This window comes from Cydia strobilella, chromosome 13 (assembly GCF_947568885.1).
Source record: "Cydia strobilella chromosome 13, ilCydStro3.1, whole genome shotgun sequence".
Classification (NCBI taxonomy): domain Eukaryota; kingdom Metazoa; phylum Arthropoda; class Insecta; order Lepidoptera; family Tortricidae; genus Cydia; species Cydia strobilella.
The window spans coordinates 3205856-3227285 of NC_086053.1; the positions used below are offsets into that span (position 1 = coordinate 3205856).

At 38.5% G+C, this 21430-nt stretch overlaps 1 protein-coding gene and 1 non-coding gene across 2 annotated transcripts; both read right to left on the reverse strand.

The window, feature by feature from the left end:
• Positions 1-83: 83 nt before the first annotated feature.
• On the reverse strand, positions 84-20812 carry LOC134746511 (zinc finger CCHC domain-containing protein 24-like). Its single transcript, XM_063680923.1, has 4 exons — positions 20417-20812; positions 10020-10211; positions 2351-2515; positions 84-1128 (listed from the first exon to the last, which is right to left on the reverse strand). The coding sequence occupies exons 1-4, from the start codon at positions 20537-20539 to the stop codon at positions 1015-1017; spliced, it is 594 nt and encodes a 197-aa protein (XP_063536993.1). The 5' UTR covers positions 20540-20812; the 3' UTR covers positions 84-1014.
• On the reverse strand, positions 18206-18278 carry Trnad-auc (transfer RNA aspartic acid (anticodon AUC)). Its single transcript has one exon. It is a non-coding gene; the product is annotated as a tRNA-Asp (tRNA).
• Positions 20813-21430: the final 618 nt, after the last annotated feature.

Sequence of the window (21430 nt, forward strand, 5' to 3'; positions counted from 1 at the left end):
CCCCCAGGCTGCCGCAGCGTGCTAACAACAACGTGAAACTGATCGTACTCGGCCGTCTCTCTGCCTTGCGGCAGGAGGGGGTAGAGGCCGCGGCCAGGGCGTTGCCGGACTTGGCCATGGATGTGTTGAGTGCTCGCCTCGTCTTATTTAGACGTTAGGAAACACACTTTGACTTTGGGTAACTGCCAATTAAATGTTTCAAAACCATTATAAAATATTCTTAAATCTAATAACGGTCGATCGTTTCATTTATATTTTATCATTTGTGCAAATCTTTGGAGCAACACAGTCATCAGTTAGAGAGCATCAAATTTTTTAGGTGTTGTGTTCACCACATCAAGTGTTGTCTGTAGCCTGAAAAAATTATAAACTTTCATAATTCTGGAAAAGTATGCTGATAAGAAATACTTCCGGATTAATAACGGCGACAAAAAAAATAAAAAAAATAGCGATAAATTATACATGTGCAGCAGTGGTGGCAATACAGAGCATAAGGACAGTACGTCTCTACCCAAGGGCTTTGGAACGTAAGTACGTACAACGCTAGACGCTAACCGACCTCCATACATTTGTTGAGACCCCACAGTAACGTCTCCCGAGCGTGGGCGTCTAGTCAACTCTATGCCTGCTCCTCGTCGCAACGTTGCCGCAACTGCGCAGTGTCACATTTTTCAAGCGCTGATTAAACGCTGATGCTCAAAAGAAACTAGTGTGGTCTCTCTTAAGGTGGGTTCCCACGGTCCGTTGTTTCACAGATCTGACCCCGCCTCAGATTGTGGGAACGGTCGCATCCAATGAGGCTTGTGGTCGCCTGTCGTCACCCACTCCCGACGGATAGCCGCACATGCATCCACAGGCGTGCCTGACCTGTAATAACACGGGCCGTGGGAACCCACCTTTAAACTGACTGACCCTTGTCAGGGTAGATTTACTAGCCACCAGAACGGTATATAAAAATTTAGACAATTCTTGTTTTGTCACACAACGTGTTAGTAAGATGCATTTACAAGTTTCTTAATATTCACGGCGGCAGTAGTATCCGAGCGAACGGCATTTCTGGCAGAGATGTTGTGGATGGATCTTAGACTGGTCACTCACGTCAAGACCGTCTGGCTTCTCAAGTGGTCTCTGAAATTAGAAATAAAATATTCATTAGGAAATTACATAGTCTCATAACTCGTAACGATGATAAAAAAGTGAGGCAAGGTTACGACATATATATATAGTCCTCCACATGACATTTCGATGACGGCGACCTCAACAATCAAGGTTTCTCCCTCTCATGAGCTCTTATGTGGCTGGCCAGGCCAAACTTGCTCTTAAAAACTCTTTTACACTCACGACAGTAGACCCTAACGACATATATCTAGATAATAGGTATCTGGAGATGCATTTTGAGAAAGATCCTCTGTATTAGAGATAGAGATATTTTTATTTACGAGCCTAGAATGTCCTACTGCTAGTCAAAGGCTTTCCTCCTCCAGTACACATATTTCTGTCTTGACCCGTCTCACCAGGACCTATCAAAGGTCTTGCCAAGGCCGTCGTGGTTTCTCGACCTCAGGTTCGATTTTCTGGGATACAATTTTTTGTTTTAGCCCACAAGCCATCCGGATCCGGCATACTGTCTTCCTTGTCGTATCCTCATGGTTGAGGGTCGTGACGACTGTGCACTCTTCACCAGTGCTCTCCAAGCTGCTCTATTTAAGCCCAGTGTATTCTAGCCTGCAATGTCTGCAATGTGTGTGTCTGTGTGTGCAATGTATTCTTCTTTGACGTTATTCTATCCGGCATACCGCAAACGTGAAACGTAGCCTACTGGGATATACAATTTACGGAAACACGTTGATCCTACGCTTGATGCACTCCCGTCCATTATCGGCCCAGGAGTTTCCAGACATCCACTTGTGCTTGCACTTGGGACACTTGCACACGTACAGTGGCGCAGGTAGTGACCTGGGGACGTTTTTTCATCGTACTGAAGACCAAAGTCTCAATAACACTGCTACTAGCTCCCAAGGATGTAGTGACGTTGGCTGCGAGAGACCTGCTTCACGCCTAACTAAACTCCATTCCACCGATGGTCAACGCACTGGAGTAACCAGGGGGGCAGAGGGGGCAAGTGCCCCGGGCGCCATCCAAGGGGGGCGCCAAAATGGGCAAAAGGCAGCAGCAGGGAAACTTTTGTCAGTCGTCAGGGGGCGCAAATTTGGTGACAGCCCCGGGTGCCATATCCTCTAGCTACGCCCCTTCAACGTCAGCCAAGATATATATACATATATCAGAGAGGTGGTACCATCAGCCGATTCGTACACTTATTAAACCCCAATTACAAAGAAAAGACATTAACCTGCTTATGAGGAAACACGTTGATGCGGCACTTGATGCATTCCTGTCCATTATTGGCCCAGGAGTTCCCAGACATCCACTTGCGCTTGCACTTGGGACACTTGTACTCGCCGAAGCACCGCTTCTTGCCCTGATACGGCGTCAACCCCTCGCCTTTTGGACGGGCCTGGAATTGAAAGAAATTTAGATTGGGTGGGATAATTAAAATATCATCATCATCTTCCTCGCGTTATCCCGGCATTTTGCCACGGCTCGTGGGAGCCTGGGGTCAGCTTGACAACTAATCCTAAGAATTGGCGTAGGTACTAGTTTTTTCGAAAGCGACTGCCATCTGACCCAAAGGGATCCAACCCAGAGGGATTAGTCATTGTTTACCTTCACCGAAAAGCGACTGGTATTAAATGATATTTCGTACATAAGCCGAAAAACTAATTGGTACGAGCCGGGGTTTGAACCCGCGACCTCCGAATTGAAAGTCGCACGCTCTTACCGCTAGGCCATGGCCACCAGCGCTTCTTATACGGAATGATTAAATTATGTAGACTGGAAACCAAATAGTCAGAAGTGCATTGGATCAGACTCGTATCATCAACCGTAACATGCTCAAAAATCGACTTACAGCCTAATGTTCTATGAAATGGGGTTCAAAATCTTATTGTCCGCATAAGTGTCACAAATAAGTCTTTGTTTTTACAATCTGTTGTCTGCGACTTCACTTACATTGTTTAACTAATCATCAATTTTTATTCAATCGTTAAAGTGCTTACACCATCGATATAAAGTCGACTATTGCTTGTTCAAAGATCAGTTATGTTCGTAAAAGTATAATTGAAAAGTGTCATAGTGGAACGTGGAACCATAACGACCTTCTTTAGATTTTTATGCATCAAGAGATTCAACAGTAGTTTTATTATAGCAAATTAATGGTGGCAAACAAGCACAAGCAGCTTTACAGACTTGACAAAGCTCACGTAACCAATAGAAATACACAAGGAAGGGGCCTATCCAACACGCTACAATAACACATCGTAACCCGACCTCCACACAATAGTCATTTGTGCAACAAGAGAGGAAAATTGGTTTTTCTTACGAGTGTTGATTTTGAGTCCCGAGTCAACGAAAGATTCTATAAAAAATTCTAAGCTAGAATCTTGAGCGTAGCGAGGAACTCAAAAACACGAGATTTAAAATAACTGCTCTCGTGTTGCACATATAATTATTCACCTCAGTAGTGAGAACATATTAAAGGTTAAAATGTATTTCGAATTAACAGAATAATACAGAGAAACAAAAAAAAGGCTTGTTCGAAATATCTACCACTGGTTAGTAACAAAACATATATTCTTACTTGAGTCTAGATTAGTCCTTAATGTAGGTAGTTAAAGTAGACCATATACTGATACATCAATGACATGTAACATTCACTGTAGCAATACTGATACATCTATGACCTGTACATCCAGTATAACAATGATTGTTCCATAAATATCTTGTTCGCAGTGTATCCTCTTATGTAAAATAACTGCTCTCGTGTTGCACACATTCACCTCAGTAGTGAGAACATAATTAAGGTTAAAATGTATTTCGAATTAACAGAATAATACAGAGAAACAAAAAAAAGGCTTGTTCGAGCTGCTGAGGTGATAATTAAATAGTTAACATAACATGGTGGCACGTCACGGTCTATCACTATCACGAGCCGAATAGGACCCCAGCCCTATTCGAGTGGGTAGTCGATCGAATTACAGCAGGTCAGCAAATGCTTGAGAATTGAATGTAGCCGCGTTGACTTTCCTAGAAGGTAAGGCTAGATGGGATGTTATGGTTATGTGGGACCTTTAAAATAAGTGGCGTTTTAAATGTAAACAAAGAATGGTGATACCTATGCTGCAAAGTGTAACTGGCATATGGAAGGTATAAGTATTAAAAATGATGAACAAGTTTGGGAACAAATCAAATTATTTTATTAAATATTTTGATTTGTATTTTTTAAGTAGTCACACATGTAAATTAAAAACTGTAATAGATGTCATATATTAAAGAAAAAGTGACGAAGCCCTCCAGTGGTGAAGGCCGGATTCGAACCGGCGGGGTGGCTTAGGGGTTCATGGCGTTAGCCGCGATAGTTAAAGACGCCGGTTCGAATCCGGCCTTCACCACTGGAGGGCTTCGTCAATTTTTCTTTAATATATGACATCTATTACAGTTTTTTTTTTTTTATTAAACATGATGTTAAAATATTTTCATTAAGGAAACTGTAAGTCTAGCTAAGAAAATTTCCAGTGTTATGTAGAACTATAAAATACTGTTTGTTTCTTAAATAAATAAATAAAATTTCTTTTACATCTGGGTTGAATCTGAGTTGAAACAATTTGTTTCTTTATTAAATACTTCCACTGTGACAATCGATGTCAATTTTCTCCTTGTCGTATATAAAAATTGTAAAAAAAATATATGGGTATTCGCACGAGCCTTCATATACACGGTGCCAAAAAATATATAATTGCCAGGGAGGTTTTGGGATTATACTGAACAACTTTTACTATGGGACCAACCCCGAAATCGCGAAAAAAAGTTTGGCTGTTTCATACATTTTGGTTTTTAGCCATTTTGTATAACACAAAATAACTGGCCTCCAAAAAGCTTGGGGTGCTTAACAGAGCCAAACAGTACTTCACACCGGGTCACCGACTTTTGTTATATAAAGCGCAGGTTCGACCCCATATGGAGTACTGTTCTCATCTCTGGTCTGGCGCTCCACAATACCAGCTCCTTCCCCTTGACTCCATCCAACGTCGGGCAGTTCGTATTGTCGGCAATTCCGAACTTACTGACGGCTTAGAACCTCTTAGTCTTCGGAGAGACGTTGGCTCTCTTTGCATGTTCTACCGTCTGTACAATGGGGAATGTTCCGAAGAACTTTTTGATCTGGTGCCATCGTCTCGTTTCTATCACCGCACCTCCCGCCAAAGGAGCAAAGCTCATCCTCACTTCTTAGACACATGGCACACCATGAATAAGCGGGCATCCCGCTCGTTTCTTCCCAGAACGTGCAGAATGTGGAATGAGTTGCCTCCTGAGGTATTTCCTTTGTGCTACGACATGGGATTCTTCAAGAAAAAGGTTCTCAAGGGTCGGCAATGCTTAAGTGGCTCCTGTGATGTTGCTTACGTCCATGGGCGACGATGACTGCTTCCCATCAGGCGGCTCGTCTGCTCGTTTGCTGAATATCACATAAAAAAAAAAAAAAAAATTGTGAATATTTTTTTATATCCCCTTTAACTCTCAAAAGCCCATGTTTAAAATAATTAAAATACGTTACATGTCCATTTTTGGGTTACGTTACAGACTTACATATTAAATGTGGTATTTTCTATAAAAAGGGACCTTATTGTCGATGGCGCTTACGCCATTATAAACGATGCTCCGATATAAATACAACGCCGCGCGACGCTGTGCGGCGTAAGCGCTATCGACAATAAGGTCTCCTTTCATAGAAAATGCCCCAAATATGTACAAAAATCCACGTAATTGGTCCAGTATTTTCGTAACAAGTAGACTGATTCTGTGACAGACAGACGGACGGACAGGTTCCTTTTTTTCCTTTTGAGGTACGGTACGGAAGCCTAATTAACCCAAATGACAAAAATGGTTCTTTTTATTTGTACGAAAATGTCGACAATGCAAACGCCTAAATACTCACCAAAATAACTTTTGACAGATAAACCAATACCTCCCAGGTAGCAAAATGACGTAAAATGACGTCAGCGACGTCATAATGACGGCATTATTACGTCATAATGACGTCGCTGACGTCATTTGACGTCATTTTGCTACCTGGGCTACCACGCATATTGTACAAATGTACGGTATGTGGCAGTCACGGGCCGGTCAATTCGAACAACGTGATAATTACTAGTTACGAGAACAATACGAGATCTAATAGATACTTTATAGTTTAGTTCTCAACTAGTTATCTTTTCCAGTTGGATTCGAGAAACCAATTGTCATTTTACGCTACAATTATTGTGACGTTTTGGGATATCCATTAGATATCCATTGGATGTCTAAGTAATATCTTAAGCAAATTTTAAAGAAATCGTTCAAGAGGACATTCGGAATTGCGGAAATGGCAAATTTGACATGACTTTCTTAAATATCTCGTTATCGTTTCGGCTTCATCTCCCCTTTTGTGAACGTTTTAGCTAAACACATTAAAACAGTAGTAGTTAGTTTAAATAAAATATGTTTGTTTGGCCTACGGGCTTAGCACGGTCGCATTTTTATCGCCAGTCACAATGCCTGTCACGTTCTAACAAGTAGATAAGTGCGAAAGTGACAGGCATAGTGACAGGTGATAAAAATACAACCATGCTGACACCGCTGGTAGATCTACATTCGATTCTCATCTGAGTGAACTGCGTCGTGGGTCGTGGATGTTCTTCATGAAGCACGTGCCTTCCTAAACATTGACGTTGGTGGAATCAAAGATAGATATAACTCCGTAATAGATAGATACAGTCTAAGGAAAAAACGTGCCTCGAAAATCAAGAAAATTTGACTCTCGATCAGAGGGCGCTACTAGCTTTGGCCTACAGTCGTATAGATGGCGTTGACGGTTTCGTTTGTTATTTAACAATTTTAACGCATATCAGTGAAAGAACATGGGTCAAAATCATAAAAATAATTAATGCAAATAAAAAAAATCATTTATCTATATTAAAATACATTCTATCGTATTTTTATAAATCTTCATTTTTAGTTTTAAAGTGTGTCGACAGATGGCAGTGAATTTACTTGGGTTACAAAATTTACTATGACAGTACCGCTCTAGTATAAGTTACTCTATGGTGGGATCATCGACAATATCGATGGAGCAAATACCCAAAGATTGATTGATTGATTGACTAGTGGATATCTAGTTGATATCTAGATCATTGTTCGAATTGGCCCGTCAGCCGGAATCATACTGGCTACTGCACACAAAGCAGGCATTGTCACGGTACAACCCGCACAACGGACACAAACAATCTTTGTTCCTGAACTATGACCTGCCCCGATTTAAGATGTTCTTTTACTATTCTTGACAAACACATGGGCTCTGTTTGAGCATTCGCAATTGCTTTGGCCTATATATGCTTGGGCAAAGGTTGGATAACTGTTCATTGCAATATCTTCTTTTTAATCGAATTTAAACTGTTGTGAGACATACTAACACAACATGTCGCGCGACCCAGGTAGCAAAATGACGTAAAATGACGTCAGCGACGTCATAATGACGGCATTATTACGTCATTATGACGTCGCTGACGTCATTTGACTTCATTTTGCTACCTGGGGAGTGACTAAAACAAGTGAGTCTAAGGCCAGGATTACACTCATAAGTTTTACTTACGTAAGTTAGGGACAAAGCTATTTGCTAGAATGAGATAACGATGTTCATATCTCATTCTGTAGTATAGCTGTGTCCCTACGTAAGTAAAACTTACGAGTGTAATCCTGGCCTAAACCGTGAAATTATTTAATCTTCTTTTTAGTTACTTACCTACGCATGCCTGTCATCTGTACTGAATATCTAAATCTAGAAAATTTATTATGTTTTGGTTAATTAATAAAATTAATTTTATGAGATACATATACCTACTTTACTGCTTTCTATGTCATGGGCACTGACAAAAAACAGGAAAAGAGCTCAAAATGCAGGAATGTATTATGTTATTTAATCTTCCACCAAACAATATGTGCCTATTTTTAATTTGTATCTTGTTCGATAGTCAATTGGGATGAATTTTGTTTTTGTGAGAAAGTAATAAAACAAAAGAAATGCTATTTTATTTCATTTATGAAAGGTTCTAATTAGAATGAAACTGAATTTGTACAGTCAGCTGCAGAGAAAAAGTACTCCCCCGGCGTAGAAATTTGTATGCAAAGGTGCTAAGCTAATAGTATTGCTGACTGTACAGTCGCCATCAGATATATCGGAGCGGCCGAGGTGCTCAAAATATCTGAACACGCACCTAGCGCCTTGACAATAGAGGCGTGTTGAGATATTTGTGAGCACCTCGGCCGCTCCGATATATCTGATGGCGACTGTACCTACATTGTAATGCATGTTGGGCTACCAAATAAATGGCTACCAGTCGCGGTAACGAAACAATATACAAAAATTTTTTTAAAACAGTTCAGCTTCATCTTACATCTGGGGTCAAAAATGCACATGTGCTAGCCCTATTGTGTCTAAAAATTTAATTTACGGCCTCATGCAAGCTATTAGTCTTAGTTTTTGCTCACTCCGGCTGTAGAGTTACGGTTTAAAAGCTTCTTTTGTTTCTGGAGTACGCCACTTTACTACTGAAGTGTGTTAACTGTGATCCCACTTAGCTTTACTTAAGTTATTTGTATTGTAGAATTACTGATAAGTGGAACACAATTTCTGAGAAAATTGGAAATATTCTCCGTCAATTCGTCTAAAAACATCTATAAATGTAGTAAGAGCATTCAACATCAATAGTAGCGTAGTAGAGATTACGCTTCGAAAGTAGGTACATTTTACTGTCTAATATTTAAATGTGACGTTTTCAACCAAAAGATACGACATTGTCGCTTGTCGATAAGGTTGATTTCAAATTAATTATATATGGAAATAGCGCCTTATTGACAACCGACAATAAGTACCCTTTTGATTGAGAATGGCACAAATAAACACATATCAAACAATTCGGGTGAAACAGATCTCTCTCTCATTTGTAATATCTATTTGTAAAACTATTAGATAGAGGCAGATTCTTTTGTTGCTATCCGCTACTTTTGATGTTGACTTTATCTAGGTACTACATACAAAATCATAAATAATTGGTTTCTTAGGAATTATAGCTTATTATTAGTTTTATTATTTAAAAAAAATCAGAAATTAACTCACTTATCAACTTTCATAAGACCATAATTTGGGCTAAAATTGGGACTACGATTCAAAATTTAAAATTAAAGTCGGTCAAATTGACATTCAAAACTGAAGTGGGGCCTATGGACTACGTATAGAGCGCCGGTCGTCAGGAATTTAGATCGCCGGTTACTTGATTTGACGTGGCATCTTAATATCAGTATTAATCTTAGAATATTAAGGAACTCCTCAAATATGTTAATTAGTTTGTAAAATGGATGCCACAGCATATGCCGACGACTTAGCCATGCTTATTTAGCCATGGCGCTGGTTTTCAGGGCAACCAGGGATATAATAATACCAATTGTATGGATCCCTTATTCTTCTACAGCTAAATGTCAATTCATTGGCACCGTGCCCACTGGTCGAGGAAGCAGTTTTTGACGAATCACAAATTTTCATTAAATTGTGACATCGACGTCATTCTTATACTATAACCACCTGTTTTGTTTGGACAGTGTGGACTGGGCATGATTTAAAAAAAAAACATTGTGAATGACTGCTTGACTTCTCAATGATTACTGAACACATTCTTTACAGGATTTTTTGTAGGTAAGTATCGTACACGAAAAAACTATAATATGCTGGCAATTGGCACTGGCTGAAAATTTTCAGGGTCACGTCTTAAGAGAGATTAAGTAGGTATGCTTTTCTTCTAACTAAACACAACGAATTAAAAACTTTAGTATATGTAAACTAGTAGTTTAAAATCATAAAATGTTAATCTTACCTGAGGACAATCTCCGATGTAATGTCCCTTATTAAAGCAAAGGTGACACATATAAGCAGGCGGTGGCGGGCGCGGTGGACGCCGTAGCGACAGTGCTGCTAGCTGCTCTGCCAAAGAACTAGTGTCATCTGAAGGCGCTTGGGTGGACGTCGCCGCAGTGGGTAGAGGGCCCCATACTGAACCCGGGAGCCACTGGAATGAGAAAAATGGTGGGTTAACTTTTGAAGATCTGAGATCAGGAATATCTAACACGTCTTTACGCAACTCCATCGTTAAGTCGCGGTTTGTGTGTGAAGGCGCTCGAATTTTGACATGAAAATATGTGGTATTTTCTATAAAAAGGGACCTTATTGTCGGTGGCGCTTTTTTTTATACTACGTCGGTGGCAAACAAGCATACGGCCCGCCTGATGTTAAGCAGTCTCCGTAGCCTATGTACGCCTGCAACTCCAGAGGAGTTGTTACATGCGCGTTGCCGACCCTAACACTCCTCTCCCTCGAACTCTGGCAACCTTACTTACCGGCAGGAACACAACACTACGTATTAGTAGGGTCTAGTGTTATTTGGCTGCGGTTTTCTGTAAGGTGGAGGTACCTCCCCAGTTGGGTTCTGCTCTAGATCTGTAATGACATCCGCTGTCCTGTGCCCTACCACACAAAGCGAGATGTCATTCACAGTGCCCATACCTCTCTTAAATGTCATTTACAGTGCCCATACCTCGCTTACGCCGCACAGCGCTGCGTCGCGCGGCATTGTATTTATATCGGAGCATCGTTTATAATGGCGTAAGCACTATCGACAATAAGGTCCCGTTTTATAGAAAATACCACAAATAATATCGCATCATTTTGACTTGCTAATGCAAAAGCAAGTCATAATGATGGGACTATATTTTTTGTTTGGTAAATGAGTTGCACCCTGTATTGTTTGTTAGTGGTAATTCAATAAAGCCACTATCTTAGTGGTAAGTCAATAAAGTTAATACTTTATTTACTTTACTTTATATCATTGTAGTGGAAATGTCAGAAAAATTAGACGCACCCATAAAATGCGTCATTGAGCTGCATATTAAATACACTCGAAGATAAACACACACCCATAAATGGCTCTTAGTAGTTACATGTTATAACAAAACAGCAAATAGTTAGTACCTACATACGACAAGTACCTACTTATAACACATTGAGTGCCAGGAACCCGGAAGGGTACTCTGTTCGTAGTCGCTTTCCTCTACGAAGCGGGAAAACGCTGGGATCGGCTACGAGCGTAGCGCTACGAAAACGTTGGCAGTGAATGCGTTAAAGGCCCTCGCCCCGTTCGTTCGTCTATTGGCCTTTCAATCGTAATGTGCAAGAGTGATAGATATTCGCGGTGGGCCCTCAGGATGCAGATGCAGTGGCGAGCAATTTAATTCAACTTCCAGGAGGTCGCAAATTTAACACTTTGTTAAGGCACTGATTTAAACTTTCACGATTTTTACTCATTATTATTCACAACGACGGGACTTAATCGCGTAAAATAAGTTTTAAATTTACCCGAGACCACGGGGACAACGCCGTCCTCGAAACGTCGGAGGTAAATTTAAAACTTATTTTACGCGATTAAGTCCCCGCGTCGTTGTGAATAATAATTTGTTAAGGTTTTGATATGACCTTGACGATTGTCTTCGTCGTGATTGGCGCACAAATCACGCACTTTCACTCCATTTCGCATGCACCAATCAGCATGAGCCATCTTCAAGGTAGTAACAAATTGTTAAATCAGAACGGACAGGGATGCTGTTTAGCAAAAATGAGTCAATCCACATAAATTTTGCAACGAAATGTCAATCTTAAGCGTCAATCTTTTGAGTTGACATTTTATTGCAAAATTAATGCGGGTTGACACATTATTGCTTAGAGTTAGACCAAAAAAAGCCTGCAACGATTTTGATAGCACACGCAGTGCAAGTGTTATTTTAAACGTCAGGCTTCTATGAAATTATGACCTGTAAATAACACTTGCACTGCGTGTGCTATCAAAATCGTTGCAGGCTTTTCTTGGTCTAACTCTATCAGCTCTGTTAAGGACATTCGAATTTCGAATAGTGCGTCGAGAAACAAATGAAATCGCGGCGTGCGCTTGCATCTGCTCTGCGCATTACGATCCACCGCGCATGCGCGATACACGCTACAGACTATTAAGATTAATCATTTCGATTAATATGACTAAGAATTTATTCTCAAATAGAATTAGGTCACAGTAGATGTCACACAATTATAATACTCTTCTTCAGCCATAGCAGGCTCACGAGTCAAGATCACGAGTCAAGGGGAACCCGATAAAAAAAATAGTTCCACGTATTTTAGAACCGAAAAGAAAAAAAAAACATTTTCAAGTCGATATGATGGAATCATTTACGTTTTAATTTTCTTTTTATAATTTAATCGACATACCGGACAGACGGAGAATAACCTTAACTGATACTTAAAACTTAAAAGTTATAAGTAATCTAAAAAAAAGTTATATTTTACTATATAAAGAAAAATTGACGAAGCTAGTGGTGAAGGCCGCATTGTCTGATTGTACTGGCCGGATATGTTCTTATTTTAAAACATAGATTAAAAACAACAAACAGATATTAGGGCGAGTAGAAGTTTTACATACAAAACTTTTACTCGCTCCATGTCAAAATGCATGTTATTTCAGAATGTTTAAATGAGAGTTAGTGGGACTCATAAAATCACATAATTATTATGACTTTAAAACAAGTACGAAACCACGCACGAAATCTAATCAAAGTTTAATTAACCAATCATCAGCGTTTATGGGTTACGAGCTAACGAGTATAAATACTTAGACCTAGAGTGGTGGTCCCGTTATTAATAGTCATCGACATTTAACTGATAATAAACTTTATTGCAACGATTTAAGGGTTACAAATGGTTAGTAGTGTTGCTGTTAGTCAGCACTCAGAACTCGTGTCGGAAGCTCTCCAGTGCTGTGATGATTCGTCATCAACTTTCTGGATAGTGTGGGTTTATGAAAAGTAGTATTTCTCTGTTCAAATTTTTGTTCATTACTCTTGGTCAAGATATTGGGTCATATTATATGGTATATTCGCGAAAATAAATTCTTAAAATTGTCTGGTAATATCAAAAATGGACTCTAATTAGATGGATTTAAGGGCAATTTTGGCATTTACCCGACATTCTAAAAGTACATATTGTATTGTAAAGTTTTGAGCAACGTGGACGTTAAAAAAGTGTTATTTAAGTTTAAGAATCACTAATACTATGACATGTATACCTTATAACAACTCTACCCTGCCGTCTATAGTCCGTTCTCTCTTACAATTTTTTTTTTGTAAAACTTTTGGGGCCCTATTCTTTTTCAGTCAAGGCAGAATTCCACGGTGATCACATGATGATTTCATAGAAAACTGAAGTGTCGGATGCCCCGGCCCGGGCCCGGACCATTGTAGCTAGGGAATGCAATCGCGCACCAAGATTGGTGATTCGAGATCTCGCACGAAAAATCTGAATCGAGATTGGGTGTTTCGAGATCTCGACCGTCAGACTTTCGAGATCGAGATTAATCTCGACGAGATCGAGATTTGACAAAGTAATTAAAAATGTATGTATGTATACGATGTATGTATAAACTCTTTATTGTACAAAACACAGAACACAAATATGGCACAGAAATAGGCAGTACAAAGGCGAACTTATCCCTTTAAGGGATTTCTTCCAGTTAATGTTAATGTGTTATTTTGATCAAAAGTCTAAGAATTCCGCATATAACTACGAATTAAATCAACATTTGCTATGATCGATTCTAAAATTGAAACTTTCGTTTGCTTGGAACTTAAAATCGGGATTCGGGGCAAAAACTAACTTTGCTTTCTTGTTACCTGTTAGTCAGGCTTAATAAACAACAATAGGTACCTTAAATATAAGATTCCTAACCTGACCCTATTTTGTCTACATCTAAACTATAGCATAGAGTAACTTATACTAGAGCGGTACTGTCATAGTAAATTCACTGCCATCTATCGACACACTTTAAAACTAAAAATGAAGATTTATAAAAATACGATAAAATGTATTTAAATATGGATAAATGATTTTTTTTATCTGCATTAATTATTTTTATGATTTTGACCCATGTTCTTTCACTGATATGCGTTAAAATTGTTAAATAACAAACGAAACCGTCAACGCCATCTATACGACAGTAGGCCAAAGCTAGTAGCGCCCTCTGAACGAGAATCAAATTTTCTCGATTTTCGAGGCACATTTTTTTTAATACTGTATCCATCTATTACGGAGTTATATCTATCTTTGACTATAGTTACGTGGCAGGTCTGTGATGTTTACATTGCGCATGAGTGGCAAGTTACCTATTTAACGCATCCGGTCCTTTGACACCTGAGCCTCCTTCTCATTAGGGAAGTTGGCGTCTGAACCTTTGTCCCATATGACACTGCCGAATCAAATGATTTACGACTGTTTGTAACGGATTTATTAATAGGGTCGGTTGCACGAAACTGTTTGTCATCGTTAGAGTTCGCTAAATTTTATTGTATGGAAAGTTTCATAGTAAACCGCCGCGGCGCGCCGGGTGACGTTGATCAGTCTGTCAAGTGCGGATGGGTTGCACCCTAAGTATGACCAGAACTTGATGGCATGGCTTGACGACAATGTCATGTGATGGTGAAAGTTTTTATTATTAAATTTATGCACTAATTAATGTCTGAAACTACCACCGGTTTTAATCCTAGGTACACCAAAGCCCCGGGGTAATACTGGTGCCAGTGAACTCATTTTTTCAAATAACAATTTTAATAAAATAACTAATTTGCAGTTGTTACTCAGTCTCAGTGTATTTGATTGTGATAATACTGATAATGACAGTGATGGCTTGCTGCATCGCTCAATAGGGAATATTAAGCGAAACTTTGCGTAGGGTGCGCCACTACCACAATCGGAGGGTCTATCTCTATCGCGAAACAAGTAAATCGAAATTTCGTTGTCTAACATCTCTGTCACTCTTGCATATTCGAGCGATAAAGAGGCAGATAGCGAAATTTCGGATTCGCGTTTCCCGGTAGGTCATCTGTAAACAAACCGCCTTGATGCATCAATGTCATATTTTAAAATCTCTGAAAACTTGTCAAAAACCTGATAAAGGTACAGTATGTATAAGTTACTCTATGGTTTACTAAAAAGGCTAGTGCAGCACTCTGGTGGCCGAACATTGCAGTAATATCCCCTATTGCGCTTAGCTAGAAAGTGACGTTCGCCTACAGTTAGACCACCTTGTTGAAGCCCTCAAAGTCACTTAATTTCCTACACTTTTATGTATGCAAACCCCTTACTAACCAAGATTCCATTCTAATTTAAGAATTTGTTATTGTTTTGATTTGAACTGGTTCTGATACGACCTTGATGATCGCTTTGATGTAGCACGCATCTCACTCACGACTTTATTATTTTATTTTACATGCACCAATAAGCATGAACGATGTTCAAGATCATATAAAAAAAACCGGCCCAGTGCGAGTCAGACTCGCGTTCCAAGGGTTCCGTACATTGCACAATTTTTAAAAATGTATTTTTTTATGTGAAACGCGAGTGAAATGTCTTTAAAAAACCCGTAGGGGTCAGATTAAAAACTAAGTAATTAAGTCCGACTCACGCTTGACTGCACATTTCTAATAGGTGTTCTTGTCATAATTATATAAGTAAAGAACTATTTTGTGTATTTTTTTCAAAATTTTAGACCCAGTAGTTTCGGAGATTAAGGGGGGGGGCTTTTTTTTTTGCTATTTTCTTAAATATCTTCTAAACTATTTATTTTAAAATTACAATAAATATATATTTGAGATTCTTAAAATTAGGTCTTTGGCAGCAATAGGCATTTGATATGTAACACGGTATAGCTTGAAATACTTTATTTTTTAATTGTCTCATTTACCCCCCAAAAGTCGCCCCCATGTTTAAAATTCATTTGCTTACGTTACATGCCCGTCTTTGGGTTACAAATTTACATATGTGTACCAAATTTCAACTTAATTAGTCCAATAGTTTTGGATAAAATGGGCTGTGACAGACGGACAGACAGACAGACAGACGCACAAGTGATCGTATAAGTGTTCCGTTTGTTTTCCTTTTGAGGTACGGAACCCTAAAAAGGTCAACACCGTAACAAATTCGTCGGGCTCGGGCTCGGGCGGGAAAGTCAGGATTAAACGTAGCATGTATGAAGACACGTGGCCAGGTAAACCCTAATATTAGATAGCTATTTTAATCCCGCGGTCAGCGTTGAACGGATAAAGTAAAACAAATGAGCATCAAAGGAATGGATTACTTTTGAATCTTTGATTGATACGTACGAATGGGATTTTAATTTAATTGAAGATAAATATGTGGTAAATCAAAGATGTTTTTCTTTCAAAGTGCTTCGGGAAAATAGAAATGCCATTATGTGAATTGGCAGTCGGTACAATTTCGTAAGTCGAAAGAGTATTAGCTACTAGAGTCAGACCAAGAAAAGTCTGCAATGATATCGATAGCACACGCAGTGCAAGTGTCATTTTAAACGTCAAACTTTTATAAAATTATGACGTATAAATAACACTTACACTGCGTATTATGCTATCAAAATCGGTGCACTTTTCTTGGTCTAACTATATTTTTTATTCTTATTTTACCCCAAATAATAGAAACTTGAAGGAACTACCATTCGACGCGAGAGGTATCTTTAAAACTCATTCAAATGAACACAGTTTGTATGGATCGTGCCTTTTAATAAAAGACGATCAATTAATTGATACAGTACAATCTAAACTGTTTGAACGCTATCGCCCCCATCGAGTATCGTTCTGCTTGTTAAGGATGCTCATAAAATTATATCAGGGAGTGATGCCAGAGCACTGAAAAGTTTTCAGTGCTCTGGCATCACTCCCTGATATAATTTTAAGTTTTCAGTGAAAACTAAGATACGACCCCGATCTAAAAAAAGGTACGATTTTACCAAAAAAAATACAATTTCATTTTTTGTTCCAAAAAACAATATAAACAGCAAAAGCGTAACGGGTGATTTATTTTAACTGATAATACACGAAAACTACATTGGTACGCAAAATAGTAAGGTACAAAAATACCAAAACAAAATGGTCACAAATTTTTACGCAAATAAATCGTACTTTTTTGGTCTATCACTATTATTTCTACGCCATTTTTGCCTATTTTTGAACCGCTCATAGGAAAAGTACGTAAAATCGTACTAAAATGTACGGTTTAGACAAAAAGTACGGTTTTAGTACGGTTTTGGGCGGGGTACGTTTTAAGTACGCATGCTGTTCAAAAAGTACGCAAAATCGTACTAAAAGGTACGATCTGGCAACACTATTCAGGGACTCTATTTATTTTGATATGCGTCAAGCTTGGTAAACATCAACTCCTCCTAGGAGGATATAACCAAACGGAGCCGCCACGTCTGTAATTTGCTATACAAAAAGTCTGCCAATTTTTGCGGGGAGGGGAACGTCAAATGTATACGTAACGTCAAAATAGCCATGTCAGATAAACGTCAGTCCATACATTGTGTATGACCATTGGCCGACTATTTTCGACAGAGGGGAATGTCTGTTAATGGCTACTCCGTTTGGTTATATCCTCCCAGGGCTCACGTGTCAAGCCAAGCCTAAATTATAGTTGGTCAAACCAAATTGTCAGTAAATAAGAAAAAAAAAACCTATGCTGATCCTATTCTTTTGGGTGCTAGTAGTAGTGTAAGACAAATATAGTATGATTCTCTCTGTCTATGTTTGAAATGAGACTTTGACAAACTATACTTTATCTATTAACACTCAAGGTTTATAATGCGTTAAATTCACAGGCCGATGAACTGAAACGAGATGAAACAGCGACGTGTCGGTTAACTAGCAATGTAAACCTTGTTATAATGACAATAAGCTCTACCACTGGTCAGTAGTTTCTAATATTTTATTGATTCCATATTTGTAATTGTCTTTTGTAATTTTTGGTTAATTTTATTGCTTGTAAAAATTGACACGTAAAAGTGCCCCTGTGGCTTTGCTGAATAAATGTTTGATGTCATTGTTTTTAATTTTTAACAAGCAGAAACGTCTGCGATCGATGCTATTAAGCTTAGAATAAATTTAAAAGTGGAAAAATTACTGCCTTGGGTGAGACTTGAACTCACGGCCTCTGGATCGATACTCCAGCGCTCTGCCAACTGAGCCACCAAGACCTCATCCATAGTCAGCAAATCTTCCCACTATATGGGTCTATTTTTCCACTTTTAAATTTATTCTAAGCTTAATAGCATCGATCGCAGACGTTTCTGCTTGTTAAAAATTAATTTAGAATGGGTAGCACATCGTAACTGGTGAATTTCCAATATGACTTGGAACTCCGGTGGCCGTTTAAGAAGTGTAACACTCTTACGGTAGATGTCGCTAGGGTCCCCTAGACCCATATAGTGGGAAGATTTGCTGACTATGGATGAGGTCTTGGTGGCTCAGTTGGCAGAGCGCTGGAGTATCGATCCAGAGGCCGTGAGTTCAAGTCTCACCCAAGGCAGTAAGTTTTCCACTTTTAAATTTATTCTAAGGTCATTGTTTTTGTTTCTAACTCTTCCTAAAGAAACCAAATGCTTAGAAACATTGATTCCTGAATTTTTCGAACTCCAGATTTGACCAACAGAAGCACAACAGAGGCCATTGAACCACGGTTGCGTGCGCGCATAAACAGTGGTGGATACACAAACATACCGGCGTCAGCTGGAGGCAAAGGTATAGGTATTTTTACATGTGCACAGCTATAAGTACTCTGATTTGTAATAAATTCCAAAAAACTAACCTCACTTAGATAATAATGGAAAATATGTAAAGAAGTAAACTCAAATTTCCTTTTTGCATACTCTAGCATTTAAAATAAATATAGATGTAGATATCCTTTTAGCTCTGTTTAGTTTCTTAAAACATACGGAAAAGAGAAAAAGTGAGGTTAGATTATTGGAATTTAATTATAAATCAGAGTTTAAGATACGTGGTATAATTATACAGTCTGCATCAATAGTTGTGGATGAAATAAAGTTCCAAAAGGACTAGTAAATAGAGATAAATATCTATAGTTTATTAGTAACCGAAAGTAACAGTATACATAGGTAAGCACAGCAACCATGAGTTGAAATTTGACATTTACGATAGCGACTGCGTGAACTCGATCGCATTCCCTCTTGATCGCACGAATACTGATGTGCGAGCGAGACGGACTGTGATCGAGTTCACGCAGTCGCTAGCGTAAACGACAAGTGTCAACTCATGCCGTAAAGGTGATGTTTAAATTATACATATTAGAATTTTGACGTAATTTTAAATTATTATTAAAAAAAAAAATCCCTTACACTTCACGGTACTGTTCAGTCTTTTAGCAATAATTTATAACTTTCATGAGTGTTATTATTTAATAACGAATAAATTACATTTAGTTAAAATAGCAGTTTGTTATATAAAATAACATTAGCTATGCAATAAAATTAAATATATTATCTACAATAAAAAGTCAATAAACTACCTACCTAATAATAAAAACTAATCTGCTATAAAACTTGCAATATACTTATAAATAAAAAATTGATCCCCAGGTAGCCAAATAGATACAAATAATAGTTTTGATGGCAAAAAAAAAACTTTTATCTAGAAACGAATTTTGAAACTATAATTCAATTCCATACGAAGGTCAACCACATTTTAGAAAAAGGTCACTTCCGTGGACAATACAATAAAAGTTAACGACTAGTACGTAAATAAAAAAATATGTATCCGCCTGGAAAGGTAACGCGTAAAAATTTGCTTTAGATTTCCTTAAATTTGCGATGTCTACAGGAAAGACGCGAAAAAGTCCGAACACCTTGTAGAAAAAGGTCACTTCCGTGGACAATAAAAGTTAACGAAAAACTCACATACGAATTACGAATAGGTATATATGATTGAAATGGCAGAATGTTGCGGGTTTCAGTTTCTATGCTTATTTTGGAAAGTTCAAAATATATTTCACGCGTAATCAAAATTCTAGAGACGGATCAAGCTAACTCTGCATGTCATTTGCAATGAAAAAGTGTGGAAATGTCATCATTATTGACAAATTTCTATGAAGATATGATGTTTACAATGACACTCCCTCGCTTTGTTCTATTCGAGTCGGTGCATATTAAGCTTAGACAGATTCTACCTTTATTTTACTAAAAATAATATTAATTAATTCGTATTTCTTCTGACATCATTTAGGCATTCACACACGAGCAATAAACGTGAAATTCCCGAACCAAAATACTTTATGGAACACAGTGACGTTGGCATTAAATACGTTCTAAATCCGTCTTACCTGATCATTCTGGTCGTGTGTCAAATACAGCCATCCGAGGAGGGCTTGGGGGCAGTTTTCAGCAACCTTGCCACACCACTGAGGCAAATCGGCCCCCAAGGCAGTCGGAGACATGCCCCTCATGAGACCACTGGCACAACACTTTGAAGTTCAAAAAAAGAACTAGTCGTTTTTAAATCAACAAAAGACGAGCGTGATGTTCGAATTTGGAATAAAAACAGTTGGTTGGTGGAATTGTTTTGTTTTTAAAACGGTTGAGCTCAGGGCACGCCGCGGGTCGGGATGGCCGGGTGGTATTTTTGGATCGTGCGCGGGCGCCGGCCTCGGCTACACTGTGGACGCTCCTTAAGACGGGGCGCGGTGGTGATGCTGGGATTGTCGATTAATTTTGTCGATATGCTCATTGCTCCTGCACTTTCAGAGGGCCTACTAGAAATTCTGTTCTCTTCCTCTTTTTTACTCTTAGTTATTCGAACAGGCAGATAACGGATCTTTACGGTAGGTACTTGAGTTACATAATTATACACAGAGCAGAGATCACCAATATTCCTAACTTTCGGAAGAAATTGGAACTTTATCTATGTTTGATCCATTTTATAAAACTCTTGTTTTATTCAACTCTAAACCGTTGTGGTTCAGAATCTTAGAAAAAATAAACAAAGGAGATTATTCTGCTAAAGGTTTTTTAAACCTATTCCTAATCAATATTGATCAATATTAAATTTGTGTGCCATTTTGTCATTCATTCATTTAGTTTAGTACTTAATCAATTTTTCAACTTTTTTATGTAGCCTTTTTCATTATTATCTCGGCAAAAATTGATTTCTCCAAAAGTATCATTTATCTTATATTAAGGAAAGCTTTTCTACTGCTATCTAGCTGTTTCTAGCAGTAACTTCTTTGTATAATATATTATTTTCTACTAAGTACAGCTCAAAAGCTAAGGTCGATCAAATGTATCAAGTAACTGAGTGGCTAAGCTACCATATTAACTATCATTTTCATTCCAAATTT

Excerpts from the sequence above, each read along its gene's own strand:
- LOC134746511 (XM_063680923.1), bottom strand. The coding sequence starts at position 20,539 with ATGAGGGGCATGTCTCCGACTGCCTTGGGGGCCGATTTGCCTCAGTGG. Across the intron at positions 10,212-20,416 it reads CACACGACCAGAATGATCAG|TGGCTCCCGGGTTCAGTATG; the intron begins GTAAGACGGATT and ends TTCTCATTCCAG. Across the intron at positions 2,516-10,019 it reads ACATCGGAGATTGTCCTCAG|GCCCGTCCAAAAGGCGAGGG; the intron begins GTAAGATTAACA and ends TTTCAATTCCAG.